Source organism: Microcaecilia unicolor, chromosome 6, assembly GCF_901765095.1.
Source record: "Microcaecilia unicolor chromosome 6, aMicUni1.1, whole genome shotgun sequence".
Classification (NCBI taxonomy): Eukaryota; Metazoa; Chordata; class Amphibia; order Gymnophiona; family Siphonopidae; genus Microcaecilia; species Microcaecilia unicolor.
Genome location: NC_044036.1, coordinates 188,763,875 through 188,779,163, shown reverse-complemented (window position 1 = coordinate 188,779,163; position 15,289 = coordinate 188,763,875). Strand labels below are relative to the sequence as shown.

Here is a 15,289-nt window from a genome sequence, read left to right as displayed (position 1 = left end):
ATAGGCCTATAATTTTCCCCAAGGGAGGTCTTTCTGCTAAATCCTCTAATTAATAGAATCTTGTACAAGAGCAACCCAAAGTGAATCTGCATAAACCCTCCATCTACCTGAGGTCAGTCTATGCTAACAAAGAGAAAGGAAGGGGGGGGGGGGGGGGGAGATGGGAAGAGATGAATAGATTATATGTATTAAAATAGGGTGGAATACCTCAAATTTATGTTCATGTTATTAGGTCAATGCTTGGAGATTGGCACCTTGTCAAGTTGTGGAATGTATAGCTTTAACAATAAAAATTATAAATTGGAAAAAAAAAAGAGAAATGGGATGGGACTTGACATACTGCCTGTCTGTGGTTTCAATCAAACAACATTGTACCTAGGGAATTCTATAAATTGCACCAAAAATTAGGCTCTAATTCTGTGCTTTTCAGTGCAGAAATGTTTTTTAATGGCTGCAATGCACCGAAATGGGGCTGAAACAGATCAGTGTGGAAATACACTTAGGTGCCCAGTTATAGAATAGCACCTAAATGTATCCATGTGCAACTGAAAAGGGGGTGTTCCCATGGAAGGGGCATGGGTGTTCTGAAAAACTGCATGCAGTACTATAGAATACTGCAGATGCACGCCAGGATTTCAGCTGGTGTAAGTCCTTGCACCCAAAGTTTGGCATGGAATTCGGCAGCCACTGCTATTCTATAAAGAGTGCTCAGCTCAGAGCCCTTTATGCCAATTTTTTTCAGCCCCCATATTTGGGTGCCATTTACTGAGTCTGGCCCTATACGTCTAGTAGTGCTACAGAAATGTTAAATAGCTGTAATCACAGAATCTGCAGAAGAAAGAAAACTGCAAAACTTCAAATAAGTAATCATTCCATTTATTCTGGACAGCAGTACATTTTCTCAAGAAAGTATTCTGTTTCTTAATGTAAATCAGAAGAAAATAAAGTATGACAATAGGCACTCTACCATCCATAAATCATACCACAAAAACACAATGGACAATTAGCTTAAAATTTAAACCCAGTACAAAAATAAATTCTAAGAAATTTCAGTAAATCTGTACAGTTTCAAGTATGTCTCTCATTGTAGCATTCATTCCACTGGGAGGTTAGCTTGTCAGTCTGAGTCTGTGCCAGATGCACCTCTGCCCTTTATGTTTTCCTCCTCGCTGCTCTCCAGCTCATCCTCTGAGCTCTGGGCAGCTGGTGGGAATGGATGACTATTCTCCAAATTCACATATGTCACATTCAAGTTGATATAGTGTTCACCTTTCAGAGAGCCTAGAATGTGCTCGATGTTCAAAATGAGGTCTAAAAATGCAGGGCGGTCCTCTGGCCGTGGAGACCAACATGTCAGCATTACATCGTACCTAGTTGGACCAAATGGGAATAAGTTATAAAACTTAGAAGAACATAGATCAGAGCTTCTATCCATATGACCCCATTTTAAATGTGGGGCTCAAAATAGCAGGCTTCCCTCTCTTGTCCACATCCTCCTTCCTCCCTCCCCACACACCCTTGAGATCAGTAACAGCATAGCTGGCTACAGTGGAGAAATTCAGCATAGGACCATGTATTGCAATGTGATCTACAACTAACAGATCACAGTACTCTGCATAGGTTTCCAGTCTAACAGGAAAGCCCCACAAAGGGAAGGGGTAGAGTCTGAGAATGTTCACTGACTCACAGACCCTAGGCTGAGTGCTATTACCGGCCACAAATTATGGTGCAGGTCAAAAGGGAGGTCTTACTAGCCTTGTTTCTTTGACCTTATCTATAGATGACGTGACTCCATCTGGGGTCCTGAACCCCAGTTTTGGTACCACTGGCATAGATGCACCACATAACATACACAGGGCAATATGTTATGTTAGAAGAACAGGACAATATAACAGCACTCACAGAGTCACAGACACACCCTGTAACACACACTAGTAGCTCAGCAACAGCCCTACGACATTTTATGAGTTGGAAACCATTTGCAAAAACTCTCTCATCTCTGTCTTTTAAGGGTAAAGAATTGCTTAATTAGTGCAGGGAACATGTTAATCTTTCATATTTGATAAAGTGGATATAGCTCAGGTTTTGACAAGGTAATGCATGGATTACAGCAAATTGGAAAATATCCTACAGGAATAATAGAGTAATACATACGGTAACGTGAAAGCAGCTATTAGGGAATAAGGGGGTTTAATCTGAAGATATTAGAGCTGTACATCAATTAAAACTTTTAATCACATGATTAATCGCACAATCCAAATGTACAAGAGTTGGAATACATTTAGAATGTACACATATTTGTTTGATTTCTTTTATTGTTCCTAAACATTCAACAAATATAGCTTTGATTCCAGTTTTCTTAGGCATGCAATAAGCAATTCTGTAAGCTTGTACATAGAGACTTGAACCAATTACATAAGAACATAACAGTAGTCATACTGGGTCAGACCAATGGTCCATCTAGCCCAGTAACCTGTTTTCCAAACTGTGTCCAAGCCAGGTCACAAGAACCTAGCAGAAACCCAAATCGTAGCAACACTCCATACTACAAATCCCAGAAAGTGGCTTTTATGAATGCATTTGTCTGGATTTAGCTGGCATCTTTCTCAACAGTAGCTGTAGGTGAGCTACATTCAAGTGCACTAGGTATTTTCCTGTCCCAAGGGGAATTACAATCCAATTTTGTATCTGAGGCAATGGAAGGTTATGAGACTTGCCCAAGATCACAGGGACCAGCAATGAGATTTAAGCTTGGCTTTACTGGTTGCCAACCAAGTGCTCTGACCACTAGGCTACTCCTCCACAAAGCCTACCTGATGGGTGAAGAAAAATGGCCTCTTTGTTTCACATATCATGGCTTGGGTCCCTATTTCTCTCTCTTTCATATACTTCTCCCACCCCGGCTTTTACTCAAATCTCTCTTTCATAACCCCCCCCCCCCCCCCCCCGAATGAACCACCTGTTCCACTCATCTTGCTAAAAGCAGAACCAACCGAGTGTTTTCTGTTCCCTGCAGCGCTGTGCAGGAACTTTGGGCTGGTCATGTGGTTTCCAGATCTGTGAGAAGAATAGTATCAGTTGTGCACATTGCACTTAGGTACACCACCTTACATCAGCCATTGATATGGTGTCAGCTGTACGACATAACCTATCTGATGGGTGAAGCAAAATAGTCTCTTTGTTTCATATATTATCATAGCATGAGTGCCCACTTCTCCCCTCCCCGCATCTTTTATTCATTCTCTCTCTCTCAAACCTCCTCCCCCCCCCACAAAGTCAGCCACTTAGTCCCCTCATCTTGCTAACAGCAGAAGTAGCAACCTATTTTCTGTTGCAAGTTTTGGCTGTTTGTGTGGTTTCAAGTTCATTGATATGGCATACACAGTCATGTGCTAGCATTCTAGAATGGTTTAGGTGTGCCCTGATGCCTTATAGAATTAGCAGTAAGCACATGTGATTGGGGCACCTATAGCAAGACACCAAACTATAGAATTGCCATCATAGCGTACACAGACTAATTATTCATTAAGCCAGTTACTTAGACAAAGCAGTTGATTGAAACTCTCAAGGAGCAGAGATGATCTACATTTGTCAGTAATAAATCCTGCTTTTTAGAATAAACGTTCACATGGAACCAATATCGAGAGAGCTGGGTACTTGGTGCAATGTCTTCGCCATCAGTATTAAATGTGAACTTCTCCTGTTAAAGTGGGATATGCTTTATAATGTTCCAATTCACCTACAGGATGTTCCTTGGGTCTAGGTGACAGTTTGAATTTCATTTCATTTTCTTTTCTGGTGTTTCTTAGGAGATGGAAGTGAAGGTCTAGGGATTGAAGTTTTCACAGCAAGCAATCGTTTAATGGAAAGCCAAGTATCTTCATGTTCGTAAGAGTAAGAAATATCAATTTCTTGAACTGCACATTCATAGTACAAGACAAGTTATGTAAAAAAACTTAGCAATGAAACTTTGCTTGCAGCTGCTAAGTTCTGCACAAATTATGTATGCAAGATTATCATCAGATACGGTAAACTCGTACATGAAATGGCAAATTTTAGGCAGAACTAAGCAGGACATGTACTTCTCTCCACCAAGGTGTTCTGTGGCAAATTTGCATGGTTCAAGCACTTCACAAAGTTTTCCATCTTCTCCCATTCTGCCTTTGTTAAGAGTGCAGGTGAGTTTAAATGCTCTGCCAAAGTTGACATTACTGGCTCCTTGTGTTTCAGCAGCTGTTCCAGAATGTAAAAGGTACTGTTCCATCTTGTTGGATCAGCTGCTCTTCAGGCAATTCTTTTAATCGCTGTTGTTTATGAAGCTTGGAAATATTTGCAGAGCTGTGTTTGATGCGACATACTATCTTTCGACATTTGTAAAGAGCCACATCAATTCCAGCCTTTTGTACTGCAGCATTTACACACAGCTGCAGCACATGTGCCATACAAGGAATATGCTTGTATGGGAGAAGAGCAAGCTGCTTTAACCATATTTCTAATATTGTCTGTCCCAAAAGTAGAAATTATATCCCTAAGATGCCATTCATCAAGTACATATTTAATATGGTCAGCCACAGTTTCAGCTGTGTGTCTTTCCTGTGAGACTGAAAGATGCTGTGAAAGATGAGGAAAAATCAAATGTGCTAAACAAATATTTTTGTTTTGTTTTCATGGAAGAAAATCCTGGAGAAGGACTACAACTGACTGGCAAAGGAACATATGAGAATGGAGTGAATACAGTACCGTTCACGGAAGAAAGTGTTTATGAACAACTTGAAAATTTAAAGATGGACAAAGCCATGGGACCGGATGGGATCCATCATAGGATTCTGAGGGAGCTCAGAAAGGTTCTGGTGGGTCCTCTTAAAGATTTGTTTAATAAACCCTTGGAGATGGGGGAGATTCTGTGGGATTGGAGAAGAGTGGATGTGGTCCCTCTTCGTAAAAATGGTGACAGAAAAGAAGCTGGAAACTAAAGGCCAATAAGTTTCACTTTGGTTATTGGAAAAGTAATGGAAGCAATGCTGAAGGAAAAGATATAGGTTACAAGATCTAAGACAACATGGTTTTACCAAAGGTAAATTGTGCCAAATGAATCTGATTGACTTCTATGACTGGGTAACCAAAAAACTGTATAGAGGACGTGCGCTAGATGTAATCTACTTGGATTTCAGCAAAGCCTTTGACATGGTTCCTCATAGAAGGCTCTTGAATAAAATTGACAGGCTAAAGTTAGGACCAATGTGGTGAACTGGATTAGGAACTAGTTGACAGACAGACGAAAGAGGGTGGTAGTTAATGGAATTCCTTCAGAGGAATTCCTTGAGAGGAAGGAAAGGTGAGTAGTAGAGTGCCTCAAGTATTGGTGCTGGGGTCAATTCTGTTCAATATATTTGTAAGCGACATTGCTGAAGGGTTAGAAGGTAAGGTTTGCCTTTTTGCACATGATACCAAGATTTGTATCAGAGTGGACACCCCGGAGGGAGTGGAAACATGAAAAAGGATCTGCAAAAGTTAGAAGAATGGTCTAATGTTTGGAAGTTAAAATTCAATGCAAGGAAATGCAGAGTGATGCACTTAGGGATAAGTAGACTTATGTGTTAGGCGGTGAGAGGCTGATAGGCACAGACAGGGGGGTGGATCTTGGGGTGATTGTTTCATTGCCTTAAAATCCTCAGATACTATGTGACAAGGCAGTGGCTGTAGCCAGGATGATGCTAGGTTGTATAGAGAAAGGTGTAACCAGCACAAGAAAGGAGATGTTGATGCCCCTGTACAAGTCATTGGTGAGGCCCCACCTGGAGAATTGTGTTCAGTTTTGGTTTGGAGGCCATATCTTGCTAAAGATGTAAGAAGACTTCAAGCAATCTAGAGAAAGGTGACAAAAATGATATGGGAATTGCGCCAAAAGATATATGAGAAGAGAGTGGAAGACCTGAATATGTATACTCTAGAGGAGAGGGGGGCCAGGGGAGATATGCTAAATGCTTGAAAGGTATTAATATAGAAACAGATATTTTCCAGAGAAGGAAAAATGGTAAAACTAGAGGACATGAATTTAAGTTGCAGGGTGGTAGACTTAGGAGTAATGTCAGAAAATTCTTTTTCACAGAAAGGGTGGCTGATGCTTGGAATACCCTGCTGAGGGAGGAGGTGGAGAATAAAACTGTGACAGAATTTAAATGGATGGTATAAAAAAAACAAAACTTAAAGGGTTGCATATGTGTTTGCCTAGTTGCTTAGATGATAACTCTGGCTGTATCAACTAAGGTCGGTGATGGGCTTGCTTGTACGATCTGAGTGCTGCATATAGCAATCCGGTTTAGGATGGGCTGGGTAAAGCTTCAATGGAAACTCCAGTAACTTGGAACATGAGGACAATGGTGGGCAGACTTTTATGATCTGTGTCCCAAAAATGACAAGATGGATTCGGATAGGATCTGATGGCAACTCCAGTTGTTGGAACATAAGGACAAAGCCCGGTGGACTTCTACGGTCTATGTCCCAGAAACAACAATGAAAGACCATGATCAAGTATATAATATCACGTTCATTTTTTATTTAATCTAGAATTGATAAGTGAATGTGACTGTTGGGCAGACTGGATAGACCAGTCAGGTCTTTATCTGCCATCAGTACTATGTTACTATGTTCTTTAAAATTAAAAATTCCAAGAGCCATTGACTGAAGACACGTTTTCATTGATGAAATGCACAGTTATTCCAAGATAGCTCTCGTTCCCAACAGAAGTCCAGTAATCTGCAGTTATAGATACACATGCAGCTTTTGATAAGTGCATCATTTTCTCCTGCTTTTTATGATCATAAAGTTCAGATAAATTCGCTTAATGGTAGTTCGTGATGGCAACACACAGGTAGGGTCAGAAGTGGCCACCTGAAGAAGTCTCTGCAGCCCTGAATCTGTTGCCACATTAACCGATCAGCAGTCCATACTGATCCACTGTATCAATGTGTCAGCTGTTGTATCAGCTTTTGTCTTACAAGAGTTGATTGTCTGAAGAAGCTTTTAATTTTTTGGTTACCAAAGGAATTTGAATCTGGGCTCCAGGTACAGAAGGTTCTGATGAGCAAACAAAAGAATGTTTGCTTTTATTTATTTTATTTTTTATTTATTGCATTTGTATCCCACATTTTCCCACCTATTTGCAGGCTCAATGTGGCTTACAGAGTTTTGTTATGACATAGTCATTCCAGGATATCAGATACAATTAATAAAGTACTATGGTTGAGTAAGGGAAGAGAGAAGGAAGGTGTTAGGCATGATAGTATAGAAGGTGGTCTTTAATAACTGGATGGGTTGGCGAGGTAGTTTTGTAAGGCTATGGGTTCTCTTTGTAGGCCTTGTTGAAGAGATGTGTCTTCAAAGATTTGCGGAAGTTAGTTGTTTCATCAATAGTTTTCAGGGCTGTAGGTAATGCATTCCACAACTGCGTGCTCATGTAAGAGAAGGTGGAATGGGGAAGTGCAGATTGCAAAATTTGCGGGCTGATCTTATGGCGTTTCTGGGAGGCAGGTCCACGAGGTTTAGCATGTAGATTGATAAGTTTTAAGTTGATAAGTCAATGTAGTGAGGCTTTGATGGTATTTTAAATCCTTACCACAGTATTTGTGACCAACAGTTGTCTTGTCCTTAAAACAAAAATCATTGTTCAGCAAAACTTTATCATTGTCCATTGCCATTTTCTCTCTTCAATTGACACTCCATGAAGCTAAGGATCAACAGATTGAAAACAAATTGTAGAAAGCTTGCTTTTTCTTTTCATGCAGAACTTAATTAAGCTATGGCATCTTGCCAGAAGATCAGGGCAAGCTCAAGGCATGAACCAGATGAGGCAGAGCACCAACATCTTGTCTCACTGGCTTCCCTGCAGCACCCAACTCCTTGAATGTGGCTAGCAACGGCATCTCCTCCACATAGGGGTGAACTATTTGGCCAACTGGGAAGTGCCCAAGGGCCTAGAGGTTTTTTTAAAGACACTGTGGAAGGGCTCAGAGAGAGGCAGAGATGCTGGACCATGGGTGAGGAATAGGATGGAGAGGGGAGAGATGCCAGACCCAGGGACAAAAAGGAGGGGAAGTGCAATGATGGGACACGTAAGAGAAAGGAAGAGATGTTAGACCCAAGGCAGAGGGAAGGAACTAAAGAGAGTGGGAGATATTAGACCCAGGGGTAGAGGGAGGAGAAGTAGGAAGAGATGTTAGACCCAGGTATGGAGGGAGGCAGGGAGAGAAGAAAGAGAGAGAGATGTTGGATTCAGGGGCAAAAGGAAAAGAGGGAGAGATGTTGGATAGGGAGGGAAGAGAGTAAGATGTTTGAATGAAGGTTCTTAGTAAAGGGATTGATATCACAAGAGTTCTGCAAAACACCATTTTGTTTCAATTTAATGAACACAGGAAAATATTTGTCACAGATGATCCATTCATACCCCAAAGAAGTGGGAATAATCTATGACACAAGGGCCTTGTTGGTGGACTGGATTGGACTATGTTCTAATAGAGAAGTTTAGGATCATTTTGCTGCTGGACTGGATTGTGTTGGAGTTCCTGCTAATGGACTGGATTGTGATCCAACAGATAAGTTAAATTTATTAGGGTATAATAACTGTACTTTGGAACTGTGTTCAAAATTTATGGTAATATTAACTGGAGGTGGATAGAATGTATGAAGCACAAAAAAGTGCTCAATTATACTTCTGTGCCTTTTTCCTCCATATTGGTTAATATTTGGTAATTGTCGATCCCTCGTTGAGTATTAATGACATTGGTAATGTTTATATGAATGAATGTATGTTATATAACCAACGGATGTGTGTGCACTTTCCTGAAGTTCCAGCAGCAATGGAAGATTACAGCAACGGACTGTGATTCAAACAAAGTGCACTCACTTATTAAATAGATCATATAATACAATATTTACTTACAGAGGATCAGGACAGTATTCAGGCTGGGGTAACCGTCTCCCTCGGAATAAATAACGAGTTATATCATATGGATCTACTTCAGGGTAAGGTGAGGCTCCTCGAGTCATCAGTTCCCACAATAAGACACCAAAAGACCACTAAGGAAAATGAACACATACAAATGAGAATGTAAAAGAGAAACCTAAAAACCTAAAAGCCGTAACAACGGCTCACCATCATGCTTTATACATCTGATGGTGTAAAGAGCACGATAGTGAGCCATTGTTACGGCTAGACTCACTAATAAACAGGCTCGGCTGAAGGATCAGCCTATACTGAATTCTCCTTTTGTCTCCCTTCTTTAATATATTTAGTTATTGTAAATACATATACTGGGGAGTGTGGAATCCTTTATCGGTTACCCTATAATACCATATCGGGATTGATTTAGAAAAACAGTAATTGACAGAGTGTCTTTCCCTTGGGATTTTTTAATTGGTAGCAATCAAATGCAGATTTATGCCACTCTTTGGATGTTTTTCTCTTTTGAAAATGAGCCCCATATTATAGTACGGAACTTTGTAAGTTTAAGTGCTTTAAAAATGAGCCCTATAGTTTCCTTAATAACCAGCTCATAGATAGATTTGCATCTTTCTGATTTTGTTTACAGCATGGTCTCCTTTTTCCTCAATATCACATATTTCTTTGGTCACCATTTCACATTCTATTTCTTCCCTTTTATAAGGATATGTTTTTCATATTACTTATATTTTCATTTTCATTTTATGAGGACCTCTGATGAAGGCATACTTGCCGAAACACTGCAGAGCTGGGATTCTTTTGTCATTCAGCACCTCGTTGGAAGACTGTATTTTGCACCTATATTGTAACTTTTTGGATCTTATATTGTTCTGGAAGATTGTACTTTGTACCTGTTTTGGGATTTTTAAAAAATAAACAGAGTCTTTGGGCTATCCTGGTTCCTTGGCTTGGTGCCTTCCACTCTTTATGTTTTTCTGAAGAGAGTCATAGACATATATTTCATGTTTTCTTGATATATTGCTATTCATTAAAAGAAAATCTAAATAGTTTACTAATCCTCAACTGCCATCACAGGGACAGAGGCATAGCGAAGGACGTCCTTTACCCATACTCTAAAAAAAAAAAAAAAAAGATGTCCCTGACGAGCACTTGGATGTTTTCACCTGGACTTGTATTTTTTCTAAGGTTGTAGATTGCAATTTATTTAATGTTGTAGACGGCTATTATACACGCATGTATGAAGCCGTCTTTGGCATGCACAGAGCAGCCAGGCATAATGCTTGGCTGCTCTGCACTGGCTTCCCCTACTTAGGAAGGAAATCGTGTGCAAATGAGCTAACAGTGAGCAGCTCATTTGCATGTGATTTCCTTCATGCATGTCCGTTCCTTTCCGAATCACTAAGGGATCGGTAAGGGAAGGGCTTTTTCCGTTCAGTTAGTGCATTAGTTAGTCTACTGCAGTGCCCCCTAGGGTGCCCGGTTGGTGTCCTGGCATGTCAGGGGGACCAGTGCACTACGAATGCTCCTCCCACAACCAAATGAGTTGGATTTGGTCGTTTTTGAGATGGGCATCCTCAGTTTCCATTATCGCCGAAAACCGGGGACGACCATCTCTAAGGTCGACCTAACTGTTGAAATTTGGGCATCCCTGACCATATTATTGAAATGAAAGATGGATGCCCATCTTGTTTTGATAATACGGGTTTCCCCACCCCTTCGCAGGACGTCCTGCGAGGACGCCCTCAGGAAAACTTGGGCGCCCCGTTTGATTATGCCCCTCCACGTGTGTTCCTATATTTCACGTGGTAAAACTGTTGCACAGGTTAAAATGAAGGAGGCAGAGCCAGGACAGAATGTTAGTCTACCTGAATGTTTTTAAGCCAGTACCTATCTGGGACAGCTCCATGCACTGCACCGCTCAAAGAACAGACCACTCAAACATGAGTGCTTTGCCAAGCATGCAGAGAAACTTTCCCAAGTGTTGGCAAAGTTGTCACCTTCCCACATACATGCCACTGTGTAATAAAAAGGATTTTAGAGATTGCTTTTCAACTCTATCTGCCTTGACTAACAAGTGCACTTGGGGTCTGTATTGTTGATTTGAAGTAATTCTGTTTAAAAATGATTGTTTAACTTTGATTATGTGAAAATAAGTTGGAATGCAGAAGATAAGATACAGCTCTAATTAATTTGGTATGTGAAGAGGAGGATGGTGCTTGTTTTCGAAGTTCAGACTGGCTACCTGGACTTGGAAACATGTGACCACATTCCCACAGTATGGCTTGTTTATCTATTCTCAAGCATTCTGTAATTTTCCTTGGCTCTGAAAATAAGCTTTAGCTTAATAAAAAGGGGGGGCTTGTTGCAGCAGAGCTTTGAGGCTCATCTGTGGAAGAGCATCGTGCAGAAAAGACTTGTTCCTGGCCATAAGGAGACTTTGGGCTTTCGCTGCAACGGGCCTCCCAGCTGATGAGATAAGGGCCTGAAATTCCTGACTAATGATGTTGTATGTATAATATGTATATATATCTTAATCATTGTAGATTTTAGTACCACTAATAAAGGTCTCATTTACCTAATATGAATCCAAAAGAATTCACGGTAATTACTGAGTAGTCTGTGTCAGTGAAGCAGGCTGTAAATCCACAGCAGTACACACTGTTAAATAAATTAACATTTTCTTTTCCTTTCTCCTGGTAAGCATGTTAGCCTTGTAAAGAGTAAAGCCTCTCTGAGATCTGAGAACAGGGAGAACCTAGTAAAGAGGAGATTTAAACTGGAGCAAGAAATCTGATGTATAATAATGCTTTTATAGTCTATTCATTCCTTTCCTCTATGTGTGTGTGTGTGTGATATTGTCTTTATTGAAACTTGCAACAAGGCAAAACAAGCATACAAACAAGCAAGCAAGCAAGCAAACAATAAAACCTGCTAACTAATACATAAAGAAAACCTTACTGGCCAAACCCCATCCCCCCCTCCAAACCATCCCACTCAGGGAGGCTGAAACGAAAAACTCCTCCAATGCCTTGCCCACTGTAGTCCAGAACAATGCTCCCTCTCCCTCACTGCCAGCTGCTGAACAAAATGTACCACATCCCCTGCCACCTCTTGTACAGACAGCCACTTCCGATGTAATGAAACTTGGCAGCGTGCCTGCCACAGGAAGTAACAGAGGGCTGCAGCGATGATATACAGTGTCTCCCTACACCACCCCTTTCGTCCTTTGGGAAAACCTCCATAGGCCCATTCTGCACAGGATAGCTGGTGGAAGAAAGGGATCCCTAATTGGCGGGCTACTGCCTGATAGACTTGTTGATTGAACAGGCACTTGAGGAGGAAGTGATCCATTGTTTCATCCTCCGTCACGCACTCCCCCCTCGGGCACTTACAATCATTGCTGTTCCTATTTTTCATGTTAGCTCGAACATAAAGCCGGCTGTGGAAGGTCAGCCAGGCCACGTCTGTGATCTTCCGGGGCAGGCGTGACGAATTGAGAAAAGCCAGACCTTCCTCCTGTATTGGACCTGGGCAGTCCCTCAAGGCTAGATGTGTTGAAAAGTGTGTTTGAATAATGCGGCGCTGTAGCTGTCTCCTGTCCTCCTGTACTGTGATACCCCATCTCTTCACCAATCTCAAAGAGGTGAAATGTACTGTGGCAAGCATCCTGCCTTCCCTCGCAGGGGCGTTGCCTGACCTCCCCTTACCCGATCCCTCAAGTACCGCTGAAGCCAGGAGGCCAAGCTGTCTGCCCAAGCTGGCCTCCTTTCCCGCAAGACCCCTCCCAGATTTTGTTGGAAAAAGAATCAACTAAAATGTACCACGGGGTTGACCATTCCCAACCCCTCCTCCCTTTGGGGCAAATAGCCTGCTTATTTTTGAAGGAGAAGGGCGCCCATCTTCCGACACATCTCTAAAAAGATATAGTGGAATTAGAAAAGGTGCAGAAAAGGGCGATGAAAATGATAAAGGTGATGGGACGACTTCTCTATGAGGAAATGCTAAAGCGGCTATGGCTCTTCAGCTTTGAGAAAAGGCAGCTGAGGGGAGATATGATAGAGGTCTATAAAATAATGAGTGGAGTTCAACGGGTAGATGTGAAGCGTCTGTTCACGCTTTCCAAAAATATTAGGACTAGGGGGCATGCGATGAAGCTACAATGTAGTAAATTTAAAACGAATCGGAGAAAATTTTTCTTCACTCAACATGTAATTAAACTCTGGAATTTGTTGCCAGAGAATGTGGTGAAGGCGGTTAGCTTAGCGGAGTTTTAAAAAGGTTTGGACGGCTTCCTAAAGGAAAAGTCCATAGACTTGGGGAAAATCCACTATTTCTGGGATAAGCAGTATAAAATGTTTTGTACATTTTTGGGATCTTGCCGGGTATTTGTGACCTGGATTGGCCACTGTTGGAAACAGGATGCTGGGCTCGATGGATCTTTGGTCTTTCACAGTATGGCAATACTTATGTACTTATGAGATGGGCGTCCTTCTCCTAAGGTCGCCCAAATCGGCATAATCGAAAGCCGATTTTGGGCGTCCTCAACTGCTTTCCGTCGCGGGGATGACAAAAGTTCAAGGGGGCCTGTCGGCAGTGTACAGAAGGCGGGACGTTGGCGTGGTTAACAGATGGGCGTCCTCGGCCGATAATGGAAAAAAGAAGGGCGTCCCTGAGGAGCATTTGGCCGACTTTACTTGGTCTATTTTTTTCACGACCAAGCATCAAAAAGGTGCCCGAACTGACCAGATGACCACCAGAGGGACTCGGGGATGACCTCCCCTGACTTCTCCAGAGGGCACTAAAAAATGGACTTAGTATGTGGTAACATGGGACCTTTGCAGCATGTGTTTTCACCCGTGCTATGTGTGCATTATTGCTAATCCCTTTAGTAGATATACCCTATATCATACATAAAGTTACCTAACTAATCTCAGTTTGTATCCTGATGCAGTCCTTACTACACAAGAAATAGTGTGTAAACACACTACTGACAAGAAGTGGTGTGTGAATAATTCACCTTCCTTCCTCTCACACTACTTGCATGGATCCAACAATTAAATCCATACTGCAGTACTTTTCATCAGCTGTTCTGACTTAATCTGAAATAATAAAGATATGCTGCTTGTTTACCAATAATGCTATCACAAAACAAACATGAGCACCAGCTCTAAAATGCAGCAGGTTGAGAGCCAGACATTTGCCTGACTCTTCTGTCCTGAAATGCAATATCTGCCACACTCACATTCTGAATGGCTCTAACTCACCACATCTGACTTGGTGGTGAATTTCTGAGTTTGCAGACTTTCAACAGCCATCCATTTCACTGGAAGTTTTGCATTTTTGTGGCGTCGGATGCTATAATATTCCTTATCAAAGACATCTCGTGCCAGGCCGAAGTCTGCCACCTTCACGGTGAAGGATTCATCCAACCTACAGCATAGGAGCAATGAGATTAGAAATAAAGGGGATATGTGCAGATGAAGAAACAGAAGCTTATATAGGGAAGGGAAGTGTTAGGACACCCACTTGAAAAGGTATATACAGAACAACACAGCACATGAAGGCCACAAAATCTGCACAGCATTCCTCCTTGTGAAATTCTACAAGCTTAGTTTAGTTTAAATTATTTGCAGGGTTTAAAAAAGATTTATATGGCTTCCTTAAGGAAAAGTTCATAGACCATTATTAAAATGGACGGGGAAAATCCATTGCTTATTTCTAGGATAAGCAGTATTTATTTATTTATTTACAACATTTGTATCCCACATTTTCCCACCTATTTGCAGGCTCAATGTGGCTTACATATTTCCATAATGGTGATTACCAGTTCCGGAAAAAAAGAAATACATAGTTAAGTTAGAGGAGACAGAATGGAGTAGGTATTCAGGAAGGAAAGTTCATCTTATAATAAAAATCGGGATAACTTAGTTTGAAACAATCATGAATATTAAACATAGGAAATAAAGAATTAGATATTTTGAAAGTCCAGTGTACATCTTATTAATTGATAATTAGGGAGCGTTATTATGGTAAGCTTTCTTGAATAAAATGGTCTTCAATAATTTACGGAAATTAATTATGTCGTGGGTTGTTTTTTTGGTTTTTGGTAGTTCATTCCAGATTTGCGTGCCTATGTAGGAGAAACTAGATGCATATGTTAGTTTATATTTTAGTCCTTTACAGTTGGGATAATGTAGATTTAGGAACATACGAGATGAGCTAGTAGAGTTCCTGGTTGGTAAGTCTCTGAGGCCTGACATATATCCCGGAGCTTCACCATGTATGATCTTATGAACCAGGGTACAAACCTTGAATGCAATGCGTTCTTTT

At 41.2% G+C, this 15,289-nt stretch overlaps 1 protein-coding gene across 7 annotated transcripts in view; it reads right to left on the bottom strand.

The window, feature by feature from the left end:
- Nucleotides 1–854: 854 nt before the first annotated feature.
- The window catches only part of MST1R (macrophage stimulating 1 receptor), a 239,425-nt gene continuing 224,990 nt past the window's right edge, over nt 855–15,289 (bottom strand). For all 7 annotated transcript variants that reach the window (XM_030205877.1, XM_030205881.1, XM_030205878.1 and 4 more), the window contains exons 19-21: nt 14,224–14,389; nt 8,939–9,075; nt 855–1,370 (exon numbers count right to left, since the gene is read on the bottom strand). In XM_030205877.1, the coding sequence (XP_030061737.1) occupies nt 1,118–1,370; nt 8,939–9,075; nt 14,224–14,389 (556 nt within the window). In that variant the 3' untranslated portion in view covers nt 855–1,117. The remainder of the gene's footprint in view (nt 1,371–8,938; nt 9,076–14,223; nt 14,390–15,289) is intronic.